Genomic DNA, 21,206 nt, shown 5'->3' on the forward strand with positions numbered 1-21,206 from the left:
TTAATGGATTAATCAATCCCTGTTGAGAGAGAGAGAGGGGAAGGAGTGTGCATGTGTGTCTAATGCGTGCACAATATGTATAGTAATAATTGACATTAGGAAGATGAGATTATTTTGACATTTCTACATTATAAACTCCTAGAGGACAGACTTCAAGCCTTTAGAGGACAGAAATCCAAAATAGCTTCCATTCCATTTCAATTAGCATTACTTTTTTATTATCCTAATGGGGTAACATTATTGTGTGTGTGTGTGTGTGTGTGTCAGCAATAAAGCCTCCAGAGAGACAGTCCATTACACATGTCATGCCATCATTAGATGTGATGACTAGGTCCTCCATGCCTGCCATACAGTATGTTGACAGAATATAGCTCCCTCTCACTCTATTATCTCTGTAAAGATGCAGTTTAACATGTTCTGTTGGGAAAGGAGGGGGAGGGGAGAAGAAGGGGAGAAAGAGGGGGGGGGGTGTGTGGAGGGGACAAGGAGGGGGAGGGGAGAAAGAGGGGAGAAGGAGGGGAAGGGGAGAAGGAGGGGGAATGGAGAAGGAGGGTGAGGGAGAGAAGGAGGATGAGGGAGAGAAGGAGAGGGAAGGGAAAATGAGGGGCAGAAGGAGAATGAGGGGAGGGGATAAGAAGGGGAGGGGAGAAGGAGAGGGAGAGGAGAAGGAGATTGGATTGAGGATGGACAATAGGAACACACATGCATGTAGTAGGTGCACACACACACACACACACACTCACACACACACACACACACACACACACACACACACACACACACACACACACACACACACACACACACACACACACACACACACACACACACACACACACACACACACACACACACACACACACACACACACACACACACACACGCACACACACAGGAGTTTTACCATGGTCAGGTCATGTGGTCAGGAAATACTGCTGTCTCAAATTAGTTCAGATATCAACTAGCGGATATCTGGAATCTCCAGTAGCTATGAGGAAGCTAGGGAATACAGTATTCTGCTGAGTCTTAGCCACTAAGAAGGAAATGCGTAGGCTGAGAAAAGTAAACTAAAACAATATTTTTAAACATTATTCAACACTTGAGAGGTCCTTGGGGGATCCTTGAAGATGTTTTATTTTCTCCTCTACACCAGTCAGAGGAATAGATGCCCTCAGGAAGAAAGTGGAGGGAATCAGTGTTTATTTGTGAGACTGTCCGATGGAAAGGAGACTTTAACAGGGGCTGATGAAGTTATTGTTTCAGGGCCTGCCGGGTTAAATTGAAACTGACGTGTCACTTCAGAGCCAATTTGGCCTGGGAGGGTTTAGAGGAAGGGAGAGGAGAGAGGAGAGAGGTGAAGGTCTGGGCACAACTGGCAATCAGACTGCTTAATATGACACAACCAGGTGTGTGCGTGTGTGCATGACCGCTTGCATAATAACATGCGTGAGCTGTCTGAGACGTGTCATCAAGGTGACCTTTACCTGTACGTGTGATAGGTAGCCATTTAGAACAGAAGGTTGTTTCCTCTGCGTGGGTGTGTGAGTGTGAGTGTGAGTGTGTGTGTGAGTGTGTGTGTGATCTAACGGTGGACAGGGCTGGGCTGCATTAATGAGAGTTCATTGTACCAATTTGAGTGTTGGATCAGGTGTCAGCTCCCTGGTCTCCTCTCTCTCTGGGCCCTTATGATGATGGGCACATAATGGCCCTAGGGCCCGGGGCCCAGGCTCCAAAGGCTGGGAAGGGAGGTGACAGCCACTAGCTGGTCCTCATTAAAGCAGACATTCAGGACGATACACACTACTGCCTAAATAACTTCAGCCCTGCTGATTCTAGAGTGATGGACGTCCTTCAGCCTTGCCGACTCTAGAGTGATGGAGTCCCTCTGCACTGAAGGAACTCAAGTCACTTAGGTGCTTGCCTGATATTTATTTGTCTATCTCACAATCTCTCTTGTCTCTCTCCCTGCATCTCCTTTTCTCTCACACACTTGACATGTAGCTCTTCTCTGTTCTCAGCTTCCTCTATCATTAGGACATGGCTGTAGCTCTTCTCTGTTCCCAGCTTCCTCTTCCTCTATCATTAGGACATCGCTGTAGCTCTTCTCTGTCCCCAGCTTCCTCTATCATTAGGACATGGCTGTAGCTCTTCTCTGTCCCCAGCTTCCTCTTCCTCTATCATTAGGACATGGCTGTAGCTCTTCTCTGTTCCCAGCTTCCTCTTCCTCTATCATTAGGACATGGCTGTAGCTCTTCTCTGTCCCCAGCTTCCTCTTCCTCTATCATTAGGACATGGCTGTAGCTCTTCTCTGTCCCCAGCTTCCTCTATCATTAGGACATGGCTGTAGCTCTTCTCTGTTCTCAGCTTCCTCTTCCTCTATCATTAGGACATGGCTGTAGCTCTTCTCTGTCCCCAGCTTCCTCTATCATTAGGACATGGCTGTAGCCCTTCTCTGTCCCCAGCTTCCTCTATCATTAGGACATGGCTGTAGCTCTTCTCTGTCCCCAGCTTCCTCTATCATTAGGACATGGCTGTAGCTCTTCTCTGTTCCCAGCTTCCTCTTCCTCTATCACTAGGACATGGCTGTAGCTCTTCTCTGTTCCCAGCTACCTCTTCCTCTATCATTAGGACATGGCTGTAGCTCTTCTCTGTCCCCAGCTTCCTCTATCATTAGGACATGGCTGTAGCTCTTCTCTGTTCCCAGCTTCCTCTTCCTCTATCATTAGGACATGGCTGTAGCTCTTCTCTGTTCTCAGCTTCCTCTTCCTCTATCATTAGGACATGGCTGTAGCTCTTCTCTGTTCCCAGCTTCCTCTTCCTCTATCATTAGGACATGGCTGTAGCTCTTCTCTGTTCCCAGCTTCCTCTTCCTCTATCATTAGGACATGGCTGTAGCTCTTCTCTGTTCCCAGCTTCCTCTTCCTCTATCATTAGGACATGGCTGTAGCTCTTCTCTGTCCTGGGACATCCAGTCTATTTGATTGACGGCTAGCGCTGGGGGTAGGAATAGCACTAGGGACCAGGGAAACCATGTAGACAGAGAACATGAGAGAAAGAGTGATATAAAGGAAGTGATTTACAGGAGAATAAGAGGGGAGGATGAGAAATGCTGTAGAGAGAGTGAAGCGTCGTAGCACTCCGGCCTCATCACGACCTTCTCTAAGGCCTCACACTTTATCACTCATTAGTGGTGCAACCAGGAAAATAGTCCCAGTCTCTTGGTTGTTCTGAGACAAGAGAGGATCAGGGAAGCAATGAATGCTCCTCACTCCATAAATGGGGCATCTGGGTAAAGGGGAAGGAGGCGTGGAGGCAATCACTTGCGACAACGGCGAATCACACGAGAGCTTAGTGGCTGATAGCTTAGCAGGGAGGCTAGGAGGTAAGAGAGTTATTCCCGCTTCGATTTCCTCACTGAGGGGATGTGGTAACAATCCCCTAGCCCAATGCTATGACCCCCTTGTGTAGCTGTGAAGGAGGGGTGTGCTATTTTTTTGTGTGAGGAAATGTCGAGACGGGTTGAATTGTTCTAGGTGTCGTAATCTCCCAATTGTTAACATACGGAAATGAAAAAAGATTGACTCTGCAGTTGTACCCGTTGGCGGTTGTTGTGAAATTAGTGGTTATATGGAACAACGGAATGATGAAATAAAACATTGAATACTATTCATATTACCAGATTACACATTTCAGTAAGTGATTTCTTCGGGTGTTTTTTTGTTTGTTGGGGGGGGGGCCGGAAGCCTAGGCACACTAAGATAATCAATTAATAAGATATAATAAGATATAATGTTGATCTTGGTGTTCCTTTGTGTATGTTATGTGTATATTATTGTGTTTTAATATGACTAAATAACCTAGTTGATCTGCCATTTTAGCTTCTGTTTTTTTTTTACGATCAAATAAACAAAACCCCCAAAAATGGAATCTACGAGGGAGAAAGAGAGCCAGACTGATGGTGAAAGAAAGATCTGTGGTTTTACAGTCATTCTTACTATCTTTATGATTTCTCTTTTTATTTCCATCGAAAATGAGTGGAGACGGACAGTGCTATAAGACACCCAGAGAGACTATAGCCTGTACGAGTTAACCACATGAGTTAACCATACGAGTTAACCACATGAGTTAACCACATGAGTTAACCATACGAGTTAACCACATGAGTTAACCATATGAGTTAACCATACGAGTTAACCACATGAGTTAACCATACGAGTTAACCTGTAGACATAGAAGAAAGATTGGGGAATTGGGACATGAGAAAGGACAGGAGAGAGGGAGGGAGACAAACGAGGACTAAAGGAAGATAACAGGCTGAGGATGGTATGTCATAGAGTCAGGGGAGGGAGGGACGAAGACATGACAGGCCTGATAAAGGAGAGGAGTGAGAAAGGGTACGAAAAGAGTGTTAACCAGGGATTATGGAAAGGGAAAAAAGGTTTAGAGAGAGAGAGTGAGAGAATAAAACATAAATAAAGGGAGAGAAAGGAGGAAGGAGTTTGTAAAACAAAGGGAGAGAGAGAGTGATGGAGAGAAGAGCATTGTGAGAGAAGGGGGGAGAGAGAAGATGAGAGAGAACCCAGGGGAGAGAAAGGAGCAGAGTTACTGTAACAGAGGGAGAGATGGAGAGAATGTGTCCACTGATGTGCTAGCTAAATGCACGTAGGACTGATACAACTTCAGTGGTTAACTAATCATACTGCTATCGAAGCAGCTAGGCTGAGAAAAACCACAGGACTCTGCTAATGGATCCATAGGAAACCTGTTCACGTCAACTGTCTCACTGCTCCACTCTCCAGTGACCAGAAGAGAATCGCTCACAGGGGCGTAGTGCATCTACATCTGTGTATCCATCCACCTCCTATGTTTGCTTGACAAGAGAAAAAAAGGACAGGGTTTTCAGATGAGCCGTCAATTAGTAGCTGAGCCCACGAAGCCGTGGAGGAGTGGGCTGTGTCCGGGGCCACGCTCGGCTGCCTTATGCACAGATTGCCTGTCTGAAGACTGAGGTAATGAGAGCAAGACTACAACCTTGATGTGGAGTGGAGGGGGTGGCTTGAACACAGCTTAGCCCCCTTCCAAGTGGCTAAGGTGGGGGGGAGTGGCAGGAGGAAGGTGGGCTGTTCTGGATCTAATGGAACCCTAGTGGGAAGGATCAGAGGGATTGGAATTGGAGACGAGGTGACTCTTTCTCTCCGACATCATTATATTACCTCTCTTTCTGATTATCCAGGAGAGAGGGAGGGACACGCGGGCACAGAAGAAGAGGCTACCATCTTAAGTGTTTGCGGTGGCGACTCGGCTAGTAGAGAGGATGGAGGGATTACCCAGGCTCCTCCACTGCCTAAGCACTGTTTGGGGGTTTTGATTGACAGAAGCTTGGAACGTTTACACTGAGAAGTTTTCATTTGGCTCTTTCCATCGGAGATTCCCTCCCTCGTCCCCTCCTCTTTTCTGGCCTTCCGAGCCAAGAGAGAATGGGGTGCGCTGCAGACAGAGTTGATGATGAAGTGGGTAGTAGCTATCTCTTTAGCACAAGGCGCTCTTTGCTAATTAAGTCTTTCACTTTTTCTTTATTCCCCTGGAAAAGTAGACGATTTGGTCACGTTGTGAATTAATTGTGTTTGACAAAGGACGGCGAGGGCCAGAATGCACGTGACTGTAACGGGTACACTGGGAATCGGGAAGCAAGTACTGGGAGGGAATCGTTTAATAAATAGAACACGGTACAAAACAATAAACAGGAAAAGCATACAGACATGAAACCGAAACAGAGTTTGTAACACCTGAGGAAAGAACCAAGGGGAGTGACAGATATAGGGGAGGTAATCAAGAAAAGGGAGTCCTGGTGAGTGTCATGAGGCGCAGCTGCGCGTAACGAAGGTGGCAGGTGCGCATAACGATGGGTAAACTGGAGGCAATGGGCGCCAGCGAGGAGGAGCGGGAGTAGACGTGACAGCGACATTGGAAGAGAGCCAGGGGACATAGATAGAGACACACTGTGGTGGGTAGGTACACGAGGACTCCAGATTGGGTACAATACACTAGATAGGACAGGGGTACTGGCTTTTTCCATATCTGGAGAGATCTAAGAAGTGCTGAAGAGCATATCAATGAGCTCGGGACAGATCCTATTTCTCCAGTCACTCCAGCTGCAACGATGCTGTTCCAGGCCATTTCATGGTAGGGGACAGAGAAATAACACAGCCAAAGTGCCCCATTATTTAAGCCAGGAGGAAATGGTGTCTCGCAGCCACTTAAAAGAGAAAGAGTGAATGAAAAGAGGTGAAAGAGGAGCCAAATAAACTCGCCATGGGCGGCCTGGAGGGGCCTGCAGGGGCCACAGAGCCGGCCCCACTGGTGAGAGGCCCGGGTTGAAAAAATATCTGCAATAAAGCCAGGCTCACGCATGCCCTGTCTGGATGGGCGCCCAGCCAGGAGGGGTTGATTTGGGCCTTGGCTCTGGTATCGAGTGGGAGGACTCGATCATTCTCGATTAGGGAGAAAGGGGGAGCCTGAACCAGACCATTAATCACTGAACATTAAGCCTCAATCACTCACTAGATGACAGCCAGGCACCACTGTTGACACAAAGGCCTTGTGGTGTGTTGTGTTCCTCATTCACTCCCTCCCTTCCAGTCTCATCCACCTAAACAAGTCTCGGGCCGTTCCCTTCGGGTCCTTAATTGAAACGGAGGGTTTGGCATCCTCCCTAAACCCAGATGTATGCCATAATGCTCCCAGGCATCCTCCCTAAACACAGATGTACTCCACAATTCTTCTCTTCTCTCTGACTGGAATATATGGGAGTAAAGCCAGGAAGTAAATATACCCTCATTGGCAAAAAGCAGAGAACAAGGGAAATCGATTCTCACTGGTTATTTGTCATCTCTATTTTCTTCTCCCTCTCCGCTCTCTCCCCAGAGAGATTAGGAAACAGTCTCTCATTCTTGTTCTAGAAAAGAGGATGTGCTGTCATTGGGAGTTTGTGGTGCCAAGACTTGCGAGGATGAGACAAAGAAAAGTGAGGGAGAGAGAGAGAGAGAGAGAGGTGAGAGGGATAGAAAACAGCAGAGGATTTGGGGTGCTGGATATGAGGTGAGAGAGAGAGAGAGAGAGAGAGAGAGAGAGAGAGAGAGAGAGAGAGAGAGAGAGAGAGAGAGAGAGAGAGAGAGAGGTGAGAGGGATAGAAAACAGCAGAGGATTTGGGGTGCTGGATATGAGGTGAGAGAGAGAGAGAGAGAGAGAGAGAGAGAGAGAGAGAGAGAGAGAGAGAGAGAGAGAGAGAGAGAGGTGAGAGGGATAGAAAACAGCAGAGGATTTGGGGTGCTGGATATGAGGTGAGAGAGAGAGAGAGAGAGAGAGAGAGAGAGAGAGAGAGACAGAGAGAGAGAGAGAGAGCGAGAGAGAGAGAGAGAGAGAGAGAGAGAGAGAGAGAGAGACACGAGGCACAAGGGAAAAGGAGGGCACATCCGAGCGAGTTTGGTTGGATTGAGCTGCTAAAAACTTTTGAGTCTCTTATTTCCCCCCCCTCCATTGAATACCTATAGGTGCTGCCATTTTGGATTTATTCAGCAGGCCCTGGGAGGGCCAGAGATGTTCTCTCTGATCTGCCTCAAAGTCTGGAGGAGAACAGAGAACGAGAGCTGCACACTGAGATGTGTGATCCAACAGCCAGCTCTGGGCTGGGGGAGATATTGTAATACCTACTAAGCTCTTCCTGCTTCAGCCAGTAAAGTCTGTTGGGAGCATTGATAAGCGTGTGAGTGTGTGTGTTACCTACCTTTTCCTCTGCTTGATTCTACTCCACACTTGACTTTAGGGGAAGTGTATTGCTCTAAGGTAGCATGCAATCTCATGCAATCTTTATGCCACAAAATAAACCACTCTTCATTCCTCTAGTTACCCCAGCTAGTTTTTACATCAATGAGAGCAAATGTCCATTCTCTGTGGTCATACAGTTCCTCAGACTTGACCACACTGACCACACTGACCACACTGACCACACAGACCACTTGACCACAGACTGACAATGAGTCCAGGTCAAGACATCTGAAGCAATGAATACCCTCTGTGACCATTTAAGGGTTGGACCACAGTTTAACAACAGGGGTGTGTGGAGGACCAACTCTATAAGTTATATGCCGTCTGGACCAGTACAGACCAGGCAGCAATCTCCACACGATACACTCTCTTTCATTCATACACACACACGCACGCACGCACGCATGCACGCACGAGCACACACACACACACACACACACACACACACACACACACACACACACACACACACACACACACACACACACACACACACACACACACACACACACACACACACACACACACACACACACACACACAAATTCAACACACAGCATTGTACATCCCACACAGCATATGATTGACATATCATTTAACACTTTTTTGTTCATTAACAAATGGCACAAACATATTTAATGTGGGACAGTAAATGTTAAAGGGACCTTATAGTCTTGTAACTTTATGCTCAAAGAAGCACTTGTGTAGTAGCAGGGTTCATCAAAAACAAAAATTTAATTCAGATGCAGTGCTTAGAATTTGGTGTTCAAGTTAATTGGTTTGTTTTTAACCCTCTGAGTTTTGCGTTTCGGGGGACGGGAAGGGGTAAGGGGAGAGTCGGGTATTCTGACACTACTTGGTCATGGTTTATGCTTAGCAAAGCACTTAGTTAGCAGTTTAGTTGTTAATATCCTGTCTATGTATCCTGTCTAAGTTCTAGGTTTGGGAGGAATTTAGACAGTTCCAATTGAGCTCAAACGTAAGCATTTCACTTCACCTGCAGAAAGATCTGCAAAAGAATGTGTATGCGACCAATAAAATGTGTATTTTTTTATTTGATGTTAGAGATGTTTATAACCGGGTTATGACTGAGGGCTTCTTGGCTGTGTGCTAGCTATGGCCCAGAAGGTAAGACAGATCCTCTATCTAGGAATGTTTTTGGTGTGATTGTCAATAACATACTGGCCTTCTGTTCATAGTGTTGTGGGGATGGGAGTGCTGTGGGGAGAGTCAGCCCTCAGTAATTAGTGTGGGTTGAGTTTGGTTTGCTTTTATGTGTTTAGATTCTGCTTAGTTTAGGTCTCATGAGTCATCTCTGTCTGTTTCCATAGCAAGGTAACTTGAACTTTAACCCTTTGAGTTTGAACTTCCCCTCCCTCCATCATCATCTTCTTTATTGGTACCAGTGTTTCTATACTGGTCTCCTCAGCCTTCTCTGGCACTGTTGATTCTTTGGTACTTATTGTGACATCGTTATTTTTCCCTAAATCTGGTTGGTAAGTAATATCAAATCATCCTCATTAATGTATGATTTTTAAATATGTGTTTTTGTTCAGCTGATTCTGGTTGTGATATTCTGATTCTATCCAACATGTGAATTTGACCTATGAATCCAAATGACATGAAATGAGCAGTTTACTGGTTCTGTTTTTATCAAATGAACATGGGAAAGCTGAATTATGTTGTTTGACTCTCACATAAGTACAAATGAGTTTATGTCGACTCTTTCCTCGTATATGTGTAATCACTTACAATTCTATTTCAAAGAACAGCCTGCCCACAGCTAATTAGAAGATGTAAAATGTGATTAATTCATGGCACAATTAAGAGTCACACAAATGGAATGCAAAACGTGGGTGAAGCTTTCAGAGAACCGTAGAGATTCAGGATTTCAACTCATTTCCCTCAATGAGTCATATTGGACTGTGTTGTGACGGCTGATATCAACGCATTTGAATCTGAGTCAACTAACCAATATGCCGACTGAAACTAGCAGTCACAAAATAAGTAGCATTAAACCGTTGCTAAGAGCCCGACTCTCAGTACTTCCGAAGTATCGTTTTACGTGACTTAATAAGGCCCATCTACACCCCATAGTTGTCGCTAGTTATCCTGCTAGGTGTGGACGGCCCATTATTGTGCTACGACAGCGAAACTAGCTAGCACTGATTTAAAATGGCTGATATTGTGGTGTGACTGTGGTAACTGTCGCCAGAGAGATGGAACGAAAGGGGGAGTGGAGGAGGATTAATAAAGGCCACACCTCCGTTGGGGGAGTTTTTAGAATCAACCACCTTTCAGCGGCACAAACACACAACACAGGACAAAGACAAAGAGGTCGGGGATGTTTGGCACTCAAAGGGTTAAAGAGTCGTCACTTTTAGTCGGATCCAAACTGCAGATCGATCGTGCTCATTGTTGCCGGACAGAATGAGGCTGACACAACAAACTGTAGGCTTATTAGCAAAGTCCATAAAATACATTAAACAGTCCCTTTAACTTTTAATGACTTTCAGGTGGCTACTTTTCTCCGGAGTGTCAAAAAAGAATTAAGTGGTTGTTGTTTCTTCCTCCATTTGTCACTTTTGTGAATAGGAATTTGAATAATAATCACCATAATTAATGCAACTTCACAACAGCAAACAACAGACACAGGAAGTGAAGCAGAAGGGAACCAATAGGATCTGTCTATTTCCATCTTGTCTGGTTGGTTACTGGGGGGTTATGTTGGGGTTATTGGTAAGTTAGGACTCTGAAGAGATGCAGCCCCTTGTCAAGGTGCCTTGGACATGGTTCCCCTGTCTAGTGTAACCCTTACCACTGACTCTGTAGTTCAGTACCTTGTAATGCTATGAAGAATGTGTAAGGTACTGTAGCATCATACGATTATTAATAAGGGAGGATGTGATCAATTTGCAAACTTCGATGTGGCCAATTACTAGATAGAATGAGCACATCTAACTAGTTGCTTTCGGGGGCGAGAACTGAAATCTGCTAAAGTGTACAGTACAACTGTAGTAGATATGCTAATGTTGCAATAGTTACATGTTTAAATGTGTTATTCGTGTACTACCTGAATGGTGATTGGAGACTGATGATTATGGTCATAAGCCAATCGCATGGGACATATGTGAATCAGGGGAACCGGAAAGTGCCAATCACATCCACCTTTGTTGCGTGGACTGCACCTCCTCCAGAGCGGTGGTTATCGGTGATTAAGTGGTTAGGTCATTAGTGGAGTGTTAAGGTTTTTTTTTAGTTACCTTTGTCGAGTAGCCACTCGTCAACTACCCGACCAAGCCGGTATGGGATTCTTTGTCTAGCAATAGCCAGGCGTTCATTATCAAAGTTCCCTTTAGAGAATTTGGAAAAGACAGAGGGCAGCAGGTTAACATCTGGAAGGTCAAAGGTTCAAAGGTTAAAGGTTAGAAAAAGGGCAACATGGCAAAAGGTTTAGCAAGGTTATGTATGTTAAAATCAGCTTTATGTAGTTTCAGGAAGTAGTAGCTTTTTGCGGACTGGTTTGGATTGGTTAGACAGCCTTCTAGTTACCTCAGGTTTAAACTGTTGTTTTGGTTATGAGTCCGGTAAGTTAAACATATTTATGAATAATTTAGAAATAGTCTATTAGTATAAATGGATACCTGGCAAAGTTAATAGCTTGGTGGACAGTGAAAATCAATAACATACAATTAAATCAATACTACTAATCCATAACAAATGTCAAACCCCAAAATAAAAAGCATTAATTTCTAGCAATATCATATGCATTAACATCACCATTGCATTATTCAAACATTTTCATGTATTCACCATCAACCATAACATATTTCATATTCAGAGACCCGAGCACAGAGTACTTAAACACATTTCATGGTTAATACCAGGAAGACATTTTTGTTCGAGATCCCACGCAACCATCCTTAGAGGCAAGTCTCTGAGCTCAACTCCGAAACTTCAAATCTCATAATGCAACACTAATTCCAAGTTGTTCACTTCTGGGTAAATGGAAAGCCCTCTGTGGATTTGAGCTCTGTTTTTTCCTACATCCATAACTTATCAAGGGCTTTTTTCCCCAGCGTAATAATCAGGGGCTCATCAACGGTACTGCATAATTGCCATCATCTCATCAGCATGTCAAAAGCACTTCATTTCTGTTCCATTAAACTGCACGATAGCATTTAGCCAGAGCTAAAAATGATTATCTCCCTCATCGTTTCAATCAAATTCCACCTCTGGATCAGACAGTTTAGAGTCAGGATCCTGAGAGCTTCTGCAGCTATAGAGTGATGCCTGGGGTGAGAAGACACGCAAGACAAGAAAGCCTGAAAGACGGCATATTAACACTCCAGAGTGCTGTGCTGTAATTCATGTGCTGCAACATGGATGGTGCTGGAGCTGCTATAGCCGCGGTCAGGTAAAAGGTAGGGGCGTAACGCCTGGGGTAGGGGCGGAACGTAAGGGGTAGGGGCGTAACGTAAGGGGTAGAGGTGTAACGTAAGGGGTAGGGTTGTAACGTAAGGGGTAGGGGCGTAACGTAAGGGGTAGGGGCGTAACGTAAGGGGTAGGGGAGTAACGTAAGGGGTAGGGGTGTAACGTAAGGGGTAGGGGTGTAAGGCGTGGGTATAAAGCATTGACTACAGTGCTTTATATACACACTCAGTTTTGCAGTACCCAGGTCCACTCCCCAGGAGTCTCTATACACAGGCCTGTGTGTGTAGTACAAAATGTCAACTACGGAGAGGTATGTCTGTGGGTGTGTGAGAGAGAAAGAAAGAGAGAAGGCAGGAAAGAGTGTGGAGGAGGGGGTATAGACCTGACAGGGTGACGGAGGGGACGAGAAGAGGTGGAAAGGAGGAGGGGAAAGAAACGAAGACGTCAAAGGAAGGGATGACAGGCGGACAGATAGTGAGTATAGAATTGGAGAAAGAGGTGAGAGTCAGAAGGTGTAGGGGGAAAACATGAGTCACAGTCATTTGCATGCAGCACAACATACAGGCCAGACGAGGGGTGTGTGTGTGAGTGTGTGTGTGTGTGTCGTATAGCTCACATGAGATTCTCCAGGTAACCCTAGGAGATTGGCCTGTGCAAAGCCAGTGCTGCAATTATAGAGCTCCTCTCTCCACTCACAACCCATTTAACAGCAACGCCAGCACTCTGCAGCTAAGCAGATTAGAGGGAGATACACACAGAGGCAGAGATGGAGAGATGCAGCGACAGAGAGAAGGATAAACAGAAAGAGGATGAGAGAGAGAAAGAGAAAAGGAGAGAAAGAAAATAAATACTGTAGTGTGAGGCAGTGGTCCTTAGTAAGATGAATCAATATGTGAGGGTGTGTTCTCCTCTCTCCCTAGACATATAAGTCTCCCTCCCTCCCTCCCTCCCTCCCTCCCTCCCTCCCTCCCTCCCTCCCTCCCTCCCTCCCTCCCTCCCTCCCTCCCTCCCTCCCTCCCTCCCATTACCAGAAACTGGGCACAGCATCGAAAGAGGCATGCCTTAGGCAGTCTGGCAACTAAAACCCTCCCTTCTACTAAACATTGAACAACCTAGTTCAGCATCTCTGAGTTATAAAGCCCTCCCTCTAGTGGTAGTATCTGACCACTGCAGACATTTTAGTAAAACTCCATGGCTTTTCTCAAAATACAGTTTTTCTATACGGCATCTGTCCTTTCTTCCTCCCTTGAAGTAATCTTTGATCTTAATCTATGTAGGGGACATTTATCAAGTTAGATCATGGATTTACCTCAAGGAAATGTCCTATGAGGCACTGTGTCTCCTCTCAGTAGAGGGAGGTTGAGAAGTAGGGGTTCCCACCAAATAGCACAAAGTCCATAATTAGATTACAATGAGGAGATTAAAAGTCATCCGGGGTATATCTGCCCATGTCATCCATTATCACGTTTATTAGTTCATTATTCTTGCCATCCTTTCCTCCATAGCTGCAGAGGGAAGATAGAAGGGGGGGATTTAGGGTTTAAGAATATCCTCCTCTCTCCCCCCAGCTCCCCAGGGAGCCCCCAGGTGTTTGACTAATCAGAAATGGGGAAGATGCAGGAGGGGGGGCGTGTTAAGCATCGACAGTGGAGTGTGTGTGTGCGCCTCAAATCAAATGAAATCGAATTTTAATGGTCACATACACGTGTTTAACAGATGTTATCGTGGGTGTAGCAAAATGCTTGTAAAATGCCTGTGTGTATCTGTGTGTGTGTGTGTGTGCGTGTGCATATGTGTGTGTTAGAATCAATAATAGATTGTGTGTGTGTGTGTGTGTGTGTGTGTGTGTGTGTGTGTGTGTGTGACTAAGCGCGTGTGTTTTAGCTCCTCAATGGCAAACACAATAGCATTAACAGCCCCTTGAGTGAAGTCTCGTCAACAACAACGAGTGGAAAATAACTGCAGCAGGATCAACAAACGACAAGCGGAGAACCCAATCCGGGATTGGGAGTCTCATAGGGTGGCGCACAATTGGCCCAGCGTCGTCCAGGTTTGGCCAGGTTCTTACTGTAACTGACTTGCTTAGATAAATTCAGGTAAAAAATATATATACACTAGCGTTCAGAAGTTTGGGGTCGCTTAGAAATGTCCTTGTTTTTGAAAAAAAAGCACATTTATTTGTCCATTAAAATAACATCAAATTGATCAGAAATACAGTGTAGACATTGTTAATGTTGCAAATGACTATTGTATCTGGAAATGGCAGATTTTTAATGGAATATCTACATAGGTGTACAGAGGCTCATTATCAGCAACCCTCACTCCTGTGTTCCAATGGCACGTTGTGTTAGCTAATCCAAATGTATCATTTTAAAAGGCTAATTGATCATTAGAAAACCCTTTATCAATTATGTTAGCACAGCTGAAAACTGTTGTCCTGATTAAAGAAGCAATACAACTGGCCTTCTTTAGACTAGTTGAGTATCTGGAGCATCAGCATTTGTGGGTTAGATTACAGGCTCAAAATGGCCAGAAACAAATAACTTTCTTCTGAAACTCGTCAGTCTATTCTTGTTCTGAGAAATGAAGGCTATTCCATGCGAGAAATCGCCGAGAAACTGAAGATCTCGTACAACGCTATGTACTACTCCCTTCACAGAACAGCGCAAACTGGATCTAACCAGAATGGAAAGAGGAGTGGGAGGCCCCGGTGCACAACTGAGCAAGAGGACAAGTACATTAGAGTGTCTAGTTTGAGAAACAGATGCCTCACATGTTCTCAAATGGCAGCTTCATTAAATAGTACCCGGAGAACACCAGTCTCAACGTGAACAGTGAAGAGGCGACTCCGGGATGCTGGCCTCTAGGCAGGGTTCCTCTGTCTAGTGTCTGTGTTCTTTTGCCCATCTTAATCTGTTATTTTTATTGGCCAGTCTGAGATATTACTATTTCTTTACAACTCTGCCTAGAGGGCCAGTATCCCAGAGTTGCCGCTTCACTGTTGACATTGAGACGGGTGTTTTGTGGCTACTATTAAATGTCTACACTGTATATCTGATCAATTTTATGTTATTTTAATGGACCAAAAATGTGCTTTTCTTTCAAAAACGAGGACATTTATATATACATACATACATACATATATATATATACATATATATATATATATATATGTATATATATATATATATATATATATATATATATATATATATATATATATATATATATATATATATATATATATATATATAAAGAGTGTTTGGGCCCACGTGGATCTGTTTTGACCCACCTCCACTGTAAGGATAAATTTGCAATGCACTTTCAAGGGGTGCCCTGAGTGGGTTTTAGTTGCAGCTATGATGCAGTAAAAGAGTGTGACTACCTACAGTACCAGTCAAAAGTTTGGACACACCTTCTCATTCAAGGGCTTTTCTTTACTTTTACTATTTTCTACATTGTAGAATAATAGTAAAGACATCAAAACTATGAAATAACACATATGGAATCATGTAGTGACCAAAACAAATATATATATATATATATTTGAGATTCTTCAAAGTAGTCACCCTTTGCCTTGATGACAGCTTTGCACGCTCTTGGCATTCTCTCAACCAGCTTCATGAGGTAGTCACCTGGAACGCATTTCAATTTACAGGTGTGCCTTGATAAAAGTGAATTTATGGAATTTCTTTCCTTCGTAATGCGTATGAGCCATTTAAGTTGTGTTGTGACAAGGTAGGGGTGGTATAAAGAGGATAGCCCTATTTAGTAAAGGACCAAGTCCATATTATGGCAAGACTAGCTAAAATAAGGAAAGAGAAATGACAGTCCATCATTACTTTAAGACATGAAGGTCAGTCAATTTGGAAAAACCATGAAGCGCTTTGATAAAACTGGCTCTCATGAGGACCGCCACAGGAAAGGAAGACCCAGAGTTACCTCTGCTGCAGAGGATAAGTTCATTAGAGTTACCAGTCTCAGAAATCGCAGGTGAATAGATTATCTCCGCATGTGTCTGTGATTTATTTCGAATTCAAGGTGCACTTAACCAGCATGGCTACCACATCATTCTGCAGCAATAAGCCATCCCATCTGATTTGCGCTTAGTGGGACTATCATTTGTTTTTCAACAGGACATTGACCCCAAACACACCTCCAGGCTGTGTAAGGGCTATTTGACTTAGAAGAAGAGTGATGCAGTGCTCCATCAAATGACCTGGCCTCCACAATCAGCTGACCTCAACCCAATTGAGATGGTTTGAGATGAGTTGGACCGCAGAGTGAAGGAAAAACAAGGGCTCAGCACATGTTATTTCATAGCTTTGATGTCTTCACTATTATTCTATAGTACAAATCAAGAAAATCCCTTGAATGAGTAGGTGTGTCCAAACCTTTGACTGACTGACTGTGTGTGTGTGTGTGTGTGTGTGTGTGTGTGTGTGTGTGTGTGTGTGTGTGTGTGTGTGTGTGTGTGTGTGTGTGTGTGTGTGTGTGTGCGTGCGTGCGTGCGTGCGTGCGTGCGTGCGTGCGTGCGTGCGTGCGTAAGTAAGTAAGTAATTAAGTATGTGTGTGTATGTCCACTACACAGCATGTGTTGATATGTCTCTCTAGAGAAGCAGTAATGTGTGAGTGAGTGAGTGAGGGGAGCTTTTCTCCTCCACCTGTATGATTAGCTAGCTCTTGGGTATGTAGGTGAGTCAGAATGTATAGGCAGCTGCCAAAATAATAGGACAGTTGAGTAAATGAGGGATACAATGTATAATGAAACAAGGGTGTGGTTTCTGATTTCATTAAGCAATTAACATCCCATCATGCTTAGGGTCATGTATAAAAATGCTGGGCAGCCCATTATTTTGGCTACTATGGCTATGCCCCCATAGAATGACAATGCCCCCATCCACAGGCCACGAGTGGTCACTCAATGGTTTGATGAGCATGAAAACGATGTAAACCATTTGACATGGCCGTCTCAGTCACCAGATCTCAACCCAATTAAACAGTTATGGGAGATTCTGGAGCGTTTTCCACCACCATCAACAAAACAACAAATGATGGAATTTCTCGTGGAAGAATACTTTTGTTTCAAAGTAGACTGGTTTAGCCCACTTAGCTTGAGCAATCTTTTCCTTGTCTCTCCGTCTCCCTGATGAGGGCTCCGGTCCCCCTCCTGTACCCCTCCCTCCCCCCTCCCGTCCACCTCCCGTCCCCTCCTGTCCCCCTCCCATACCCCTCCCATCCCCTTCCCGTCCCCCTCCCGTACCCATCATGTACCCCTCCCATCCCCTTCCCGTTCCCCTCCTGTACCCCTCCCGTACCCCTCACATCCCCTTCCCGTGCCCCTCCCGTACCCAACCTGTACCCCTCCCGTCCCCCTCCCATCCCCTCCCCGTCCCCCCTCCTGTACCCCTCCCGTACCCATCCCAATGACATCCTTTTTCCCCCTTAAATAACATTTTATACACATCTGATTTGACTGGAATTCAGTCCAAAGACTAGGTTGGAGGTGGTCTGCCATTTTATCACTCAACTCTAACATCAAACAAAAGCTATCCATGAAAAGTGCTTATAAGTACTGAATAACCCACTCTATACCCTACCAGAAATACTGATCTAATATCCTTGGAGCACATTCATCTGAAGCCACTGTCCTATAGGAAATGGCCATCCGCCAAGTACATCATAGCACTCCTTAATAATAAATCCTACCCATAATGCATCATTGGTCCATCCCCATTCCATTTAGCTCAGTGGAGCATCAAAGTCACATTGCTAGGGTTCAAGTATTGAAGTTCTACTGCACTTTGAGTAGTCACATTGCACAACTGCTATACGGTTCAAGTTCCACACCATTCTACTCCGAGTAGCAAACTATGGGGGCAGAGCCTATGCCTGTGTGTTCCTGACCTAGTGTTCCCTAAGCTGGAGCCAGTCTGTCTAAGCCCTGCCAGACTGCCACGTCCATGGCCCTTGGTACACTGGCCCTTAAGACAGGCACGGCTGGGCCCTTAAAGCCTTTGGTAGAGGGAAGAGAAGTGCTGAGTTGCTCAGAGACCTGGCCTCCTCACAACTCTCTTTCTCCCTCTCCTGTCATTCTTTTGTGCCATCACTCCCTTCCCCTCTCTCTTGTTCATTTGTGCTCATTTTTCTCGCTCTCTTTCTCTCCCTCTCTCTCTCCCTGTCTCTCATCCCCTCTTTCTCTCATTGTCTCTCTCCCTCTCTCTCTCCCTCTCTCTCTCCCTCTCATCCCCTCTTTCTCTCATTGTCTCTCTCTCCCTCTCTCTCATCCCCTAGCAGTTAGAGAGGCTTGGAGTTAAGAAAGGGTAAAGAAAGGCAGGTAGACTTTAAAAGGGTTGAGCTGCTCTGCAGGCTCCTCCTGTGCCGACCTCTGTGAGGCTGGGACAAAGAGACCCGTGGCTGGGAGAACTGAGCTGCTCAGACACCCTGGCTCTCTGGTTCTCTCTCTCTCTCGCTCTGGCTCCAGCCTGCGGGTTCAGTATGGGTCAGCACTCAGCCACTTCTGTTAAATGCCTGGCAGCAAGAGCACAGGGGAGGCCGAAAATAGTCATTGTATCTCCTTTTTTTATTTCTCTACGTTTCCCACTCCGTATCTTTCTCTTTTTACGTTTTCTTTCTCTCTATTTCACTCTTTCTGTTTCCCACTGTTCTGTATCTCCATCTATCTCTTTCCATTTTTTCTCTCTCACTCTTCTCTCTCTTTTTCTCTGTTTCCAACTCTTTCTTCTCTTTACCTCAGCACTACATTCTCAGATGTACTTTAGCTGAATTTCTACCACACGACAAGGAGGCTATGTGCGTCTGATGCTTAGCTTATGTGTGTGTGTCATCCGTAAGTGAATGTGTGTCATCTCAATCTACAGTTGAAGTCGGAAGTTTATATACACCTTAGCCAAATTCATTTAAACTCAGTTTTTCACAATTCCTGCCGTTTAATCCTAGTAAAAAATCCCTGTCTTAGGTCAGTTAGGATCACCACTTTATTTTAAGAATGTGAAATGTCAGAATAATGGTAGAGAGAATGATTTATTTCAGCTTTTATTTCTTTCATCACATTCCCAGTGGGTCAGAAGTTTACATACACTCAGTTAGTATTTGGTAGCATTGCCTTTAAATGGTTTAGCTTGGGACAAAGTAGCCTTCCACAAGCTTCCCACAATAAGTTGGGTGAATTTGGGCCCATTCTTCCTGACAGAGCTGGTGTAACTGAGTCAGGTTTGTAAGGCCTCCTTGCTTGCACACACTTTTTCAGTTCTGCCCACAAAGTTTCTATGGGATTGAGGTCAGGGCTTTGTGATGACCACTCCAATACCTTGACATTGTTGTCCTTAAGCCATTTTGCCACAACTTTGGAAGTATGCTTGGGGTCATTGTCCATTTGGGAGACCCATTTGCGACCAAGCTTTAACTTCTTGACTGATGTCTTGAGATGTTGCCTCAATAAATCCACATAATTTTCCACCCTCATGATGCCACCTATTTTGTGAAGTGCACCAGTCCCTCCTGCAGCAAAGCACCTCCACAACATGATGCTGCCACCTCCGTGCTTGATGGTTGGGATGGTGTTCTTCGGCTTGCAAGCCTCCCCCTTTTTCCTCCAAACATAATGATGGTCATTATGGCCACACAGTTCAATTTTTGTTTCATCAGACCAGAGGACATTTCTCCAAAAAGTACGATCTTTGTCCACATGTGCAGTTGCAAATCGTAGTCTGGCTTCTTTATGGAGGATTTGGAGCAGTGGCTTCTTCCTTGCTGAGCGGCCTTTCAGGTTATGTCGATATAGGACTCGTTTTACTGTGGATATAGATACTTTTGTACCTGTTTCCTCCAGCACCTTCACAAGGTCCTGTCCACAAGGTCCAGAAGGTGTTGTTCTGGGATTAATTTTGAATTTTCACAGCAAAGTACGTTCATCTCCTTCCTGAGCGGTACGGCGGCTGCGTGGTCCCATGGTGTTTATACTTGCGTACTTTTGTTTGTACAGATGAACGTGGTACCTTCAGGCATTTGGAAATTGCTCCCAAGGATGAACCAGACTTGTTGAGGTCTACACATTTTTTTCTGAGGTCTGATTTCTTTTGATTTTCCCATAATGTCAAGCAAAGAGGCACTGGGTTTGAAGGTAGTCCTTGAAATACATGCACAGGTACACGTGCCTATCAGAAGCTTCTAAAGCCATGACATAATTTTCTGGAATTTTCCAAGCTGTTTAAAGGCACAGTCAACTTAGCGTATGTAAACTTCTGACCCACTGGTATGGTGATACAGTGAATTATCTCAATTATCACCTCTCATTCTGAGGGTAGGTGGACATCGCTACGGAAACACTCCCCTCTCTCCTCTTGTGCCCCCCTCTCTCTGCGCACCTCTCCTTTTTTCCTCTCCCTCCCTCTCTCGCTCTCTCTCTCCTTCATCTCTCCTTGCTCTCATTCTAATTTCACCACTTCCTTCCTTCCCTACCTAACTCTTTCCCCGCTTCCCTCTTCCTCCCCCTCTCTCTGCGTACCTCAAAATGTTTATCTCTCTCTCTAAGCTCCTTTCTTCTCAGGCACAGCCAGGAGCCAAAGCCATGAGACAGCTTTACTGGTGGTGTTCTGCAAACACCCTGGATCAGGAAAGTGTGTTGGGACAGTGTGTACTCAACTGGTCATAATGATGTAGTTACGAGGCGACAGATATGGCAATCATCTGGAGACAGCCCAGCTATAGGGAATTGAATGTGGGATGACAATGTGACTAGTCATGTAAGGAACATAGTGCTTCTGCTCCTGTTAATCCTCGGCTGGTGCTGTAGATAGAGGCACATAGAAACATACTGTACACACTAGACCAGAGCAATATTCTTAGTTGCAACTTAAATCAAATTATAGCCATCTTGGTAAAGGTAATACTTAGTGTGTCTCGTTTCATCGACTTCCACGACAGAG

The 21,206-nt window shown here is 45.0% G+C and overlaps 1 protein-coding gene across 5 annotated transcripts in view; it reads right to left on the reverse strand.

Moving 5' to 3' along the window:
* LOC110500696 (neurexin-2) overlaps positions 1-21,206 on the reverse strand; it is a 1,070,834-nt gene that overhangs the window by 22,380 nt on the left and 1,027,248 nt on the right. For 4 of the 5 annotated variants that reach the window (XM_036958142.1, XM_036958144.1, XM_036958141.1 and 1 more), the window contains one exon: positions 11,088-11,177. The exons of the other annotated variant lie outside the window; for it this stretch is intronic. In XM_036958142.1, coding sequence (XP_036814037.1) covers positions 11,088-11,177 — 90 coding nt within the window. The remainder of the gene's footprint in view (positions 1-11,087; positions 11,178-21,206) is intronic. 5 annotated transcript variants of the gene reach the window in all.

This window comes from Oncorhynchus mykiss, chromosome 21 (assembly GCF_013265735.2).
Source record: "Oncorhynchus mykiss isolate Arlee chromosome 21, USDA_OmykA_1.1, whole genome shotgun sequence".
Taxonomy (NCBI): domain Eukaryota; kingdom Metazoa; phylum Chordata; class Actinopteri; order Salmoniformes; family Salmonidae; genus Oncorhynchus; species Oncorhynchus mykiss.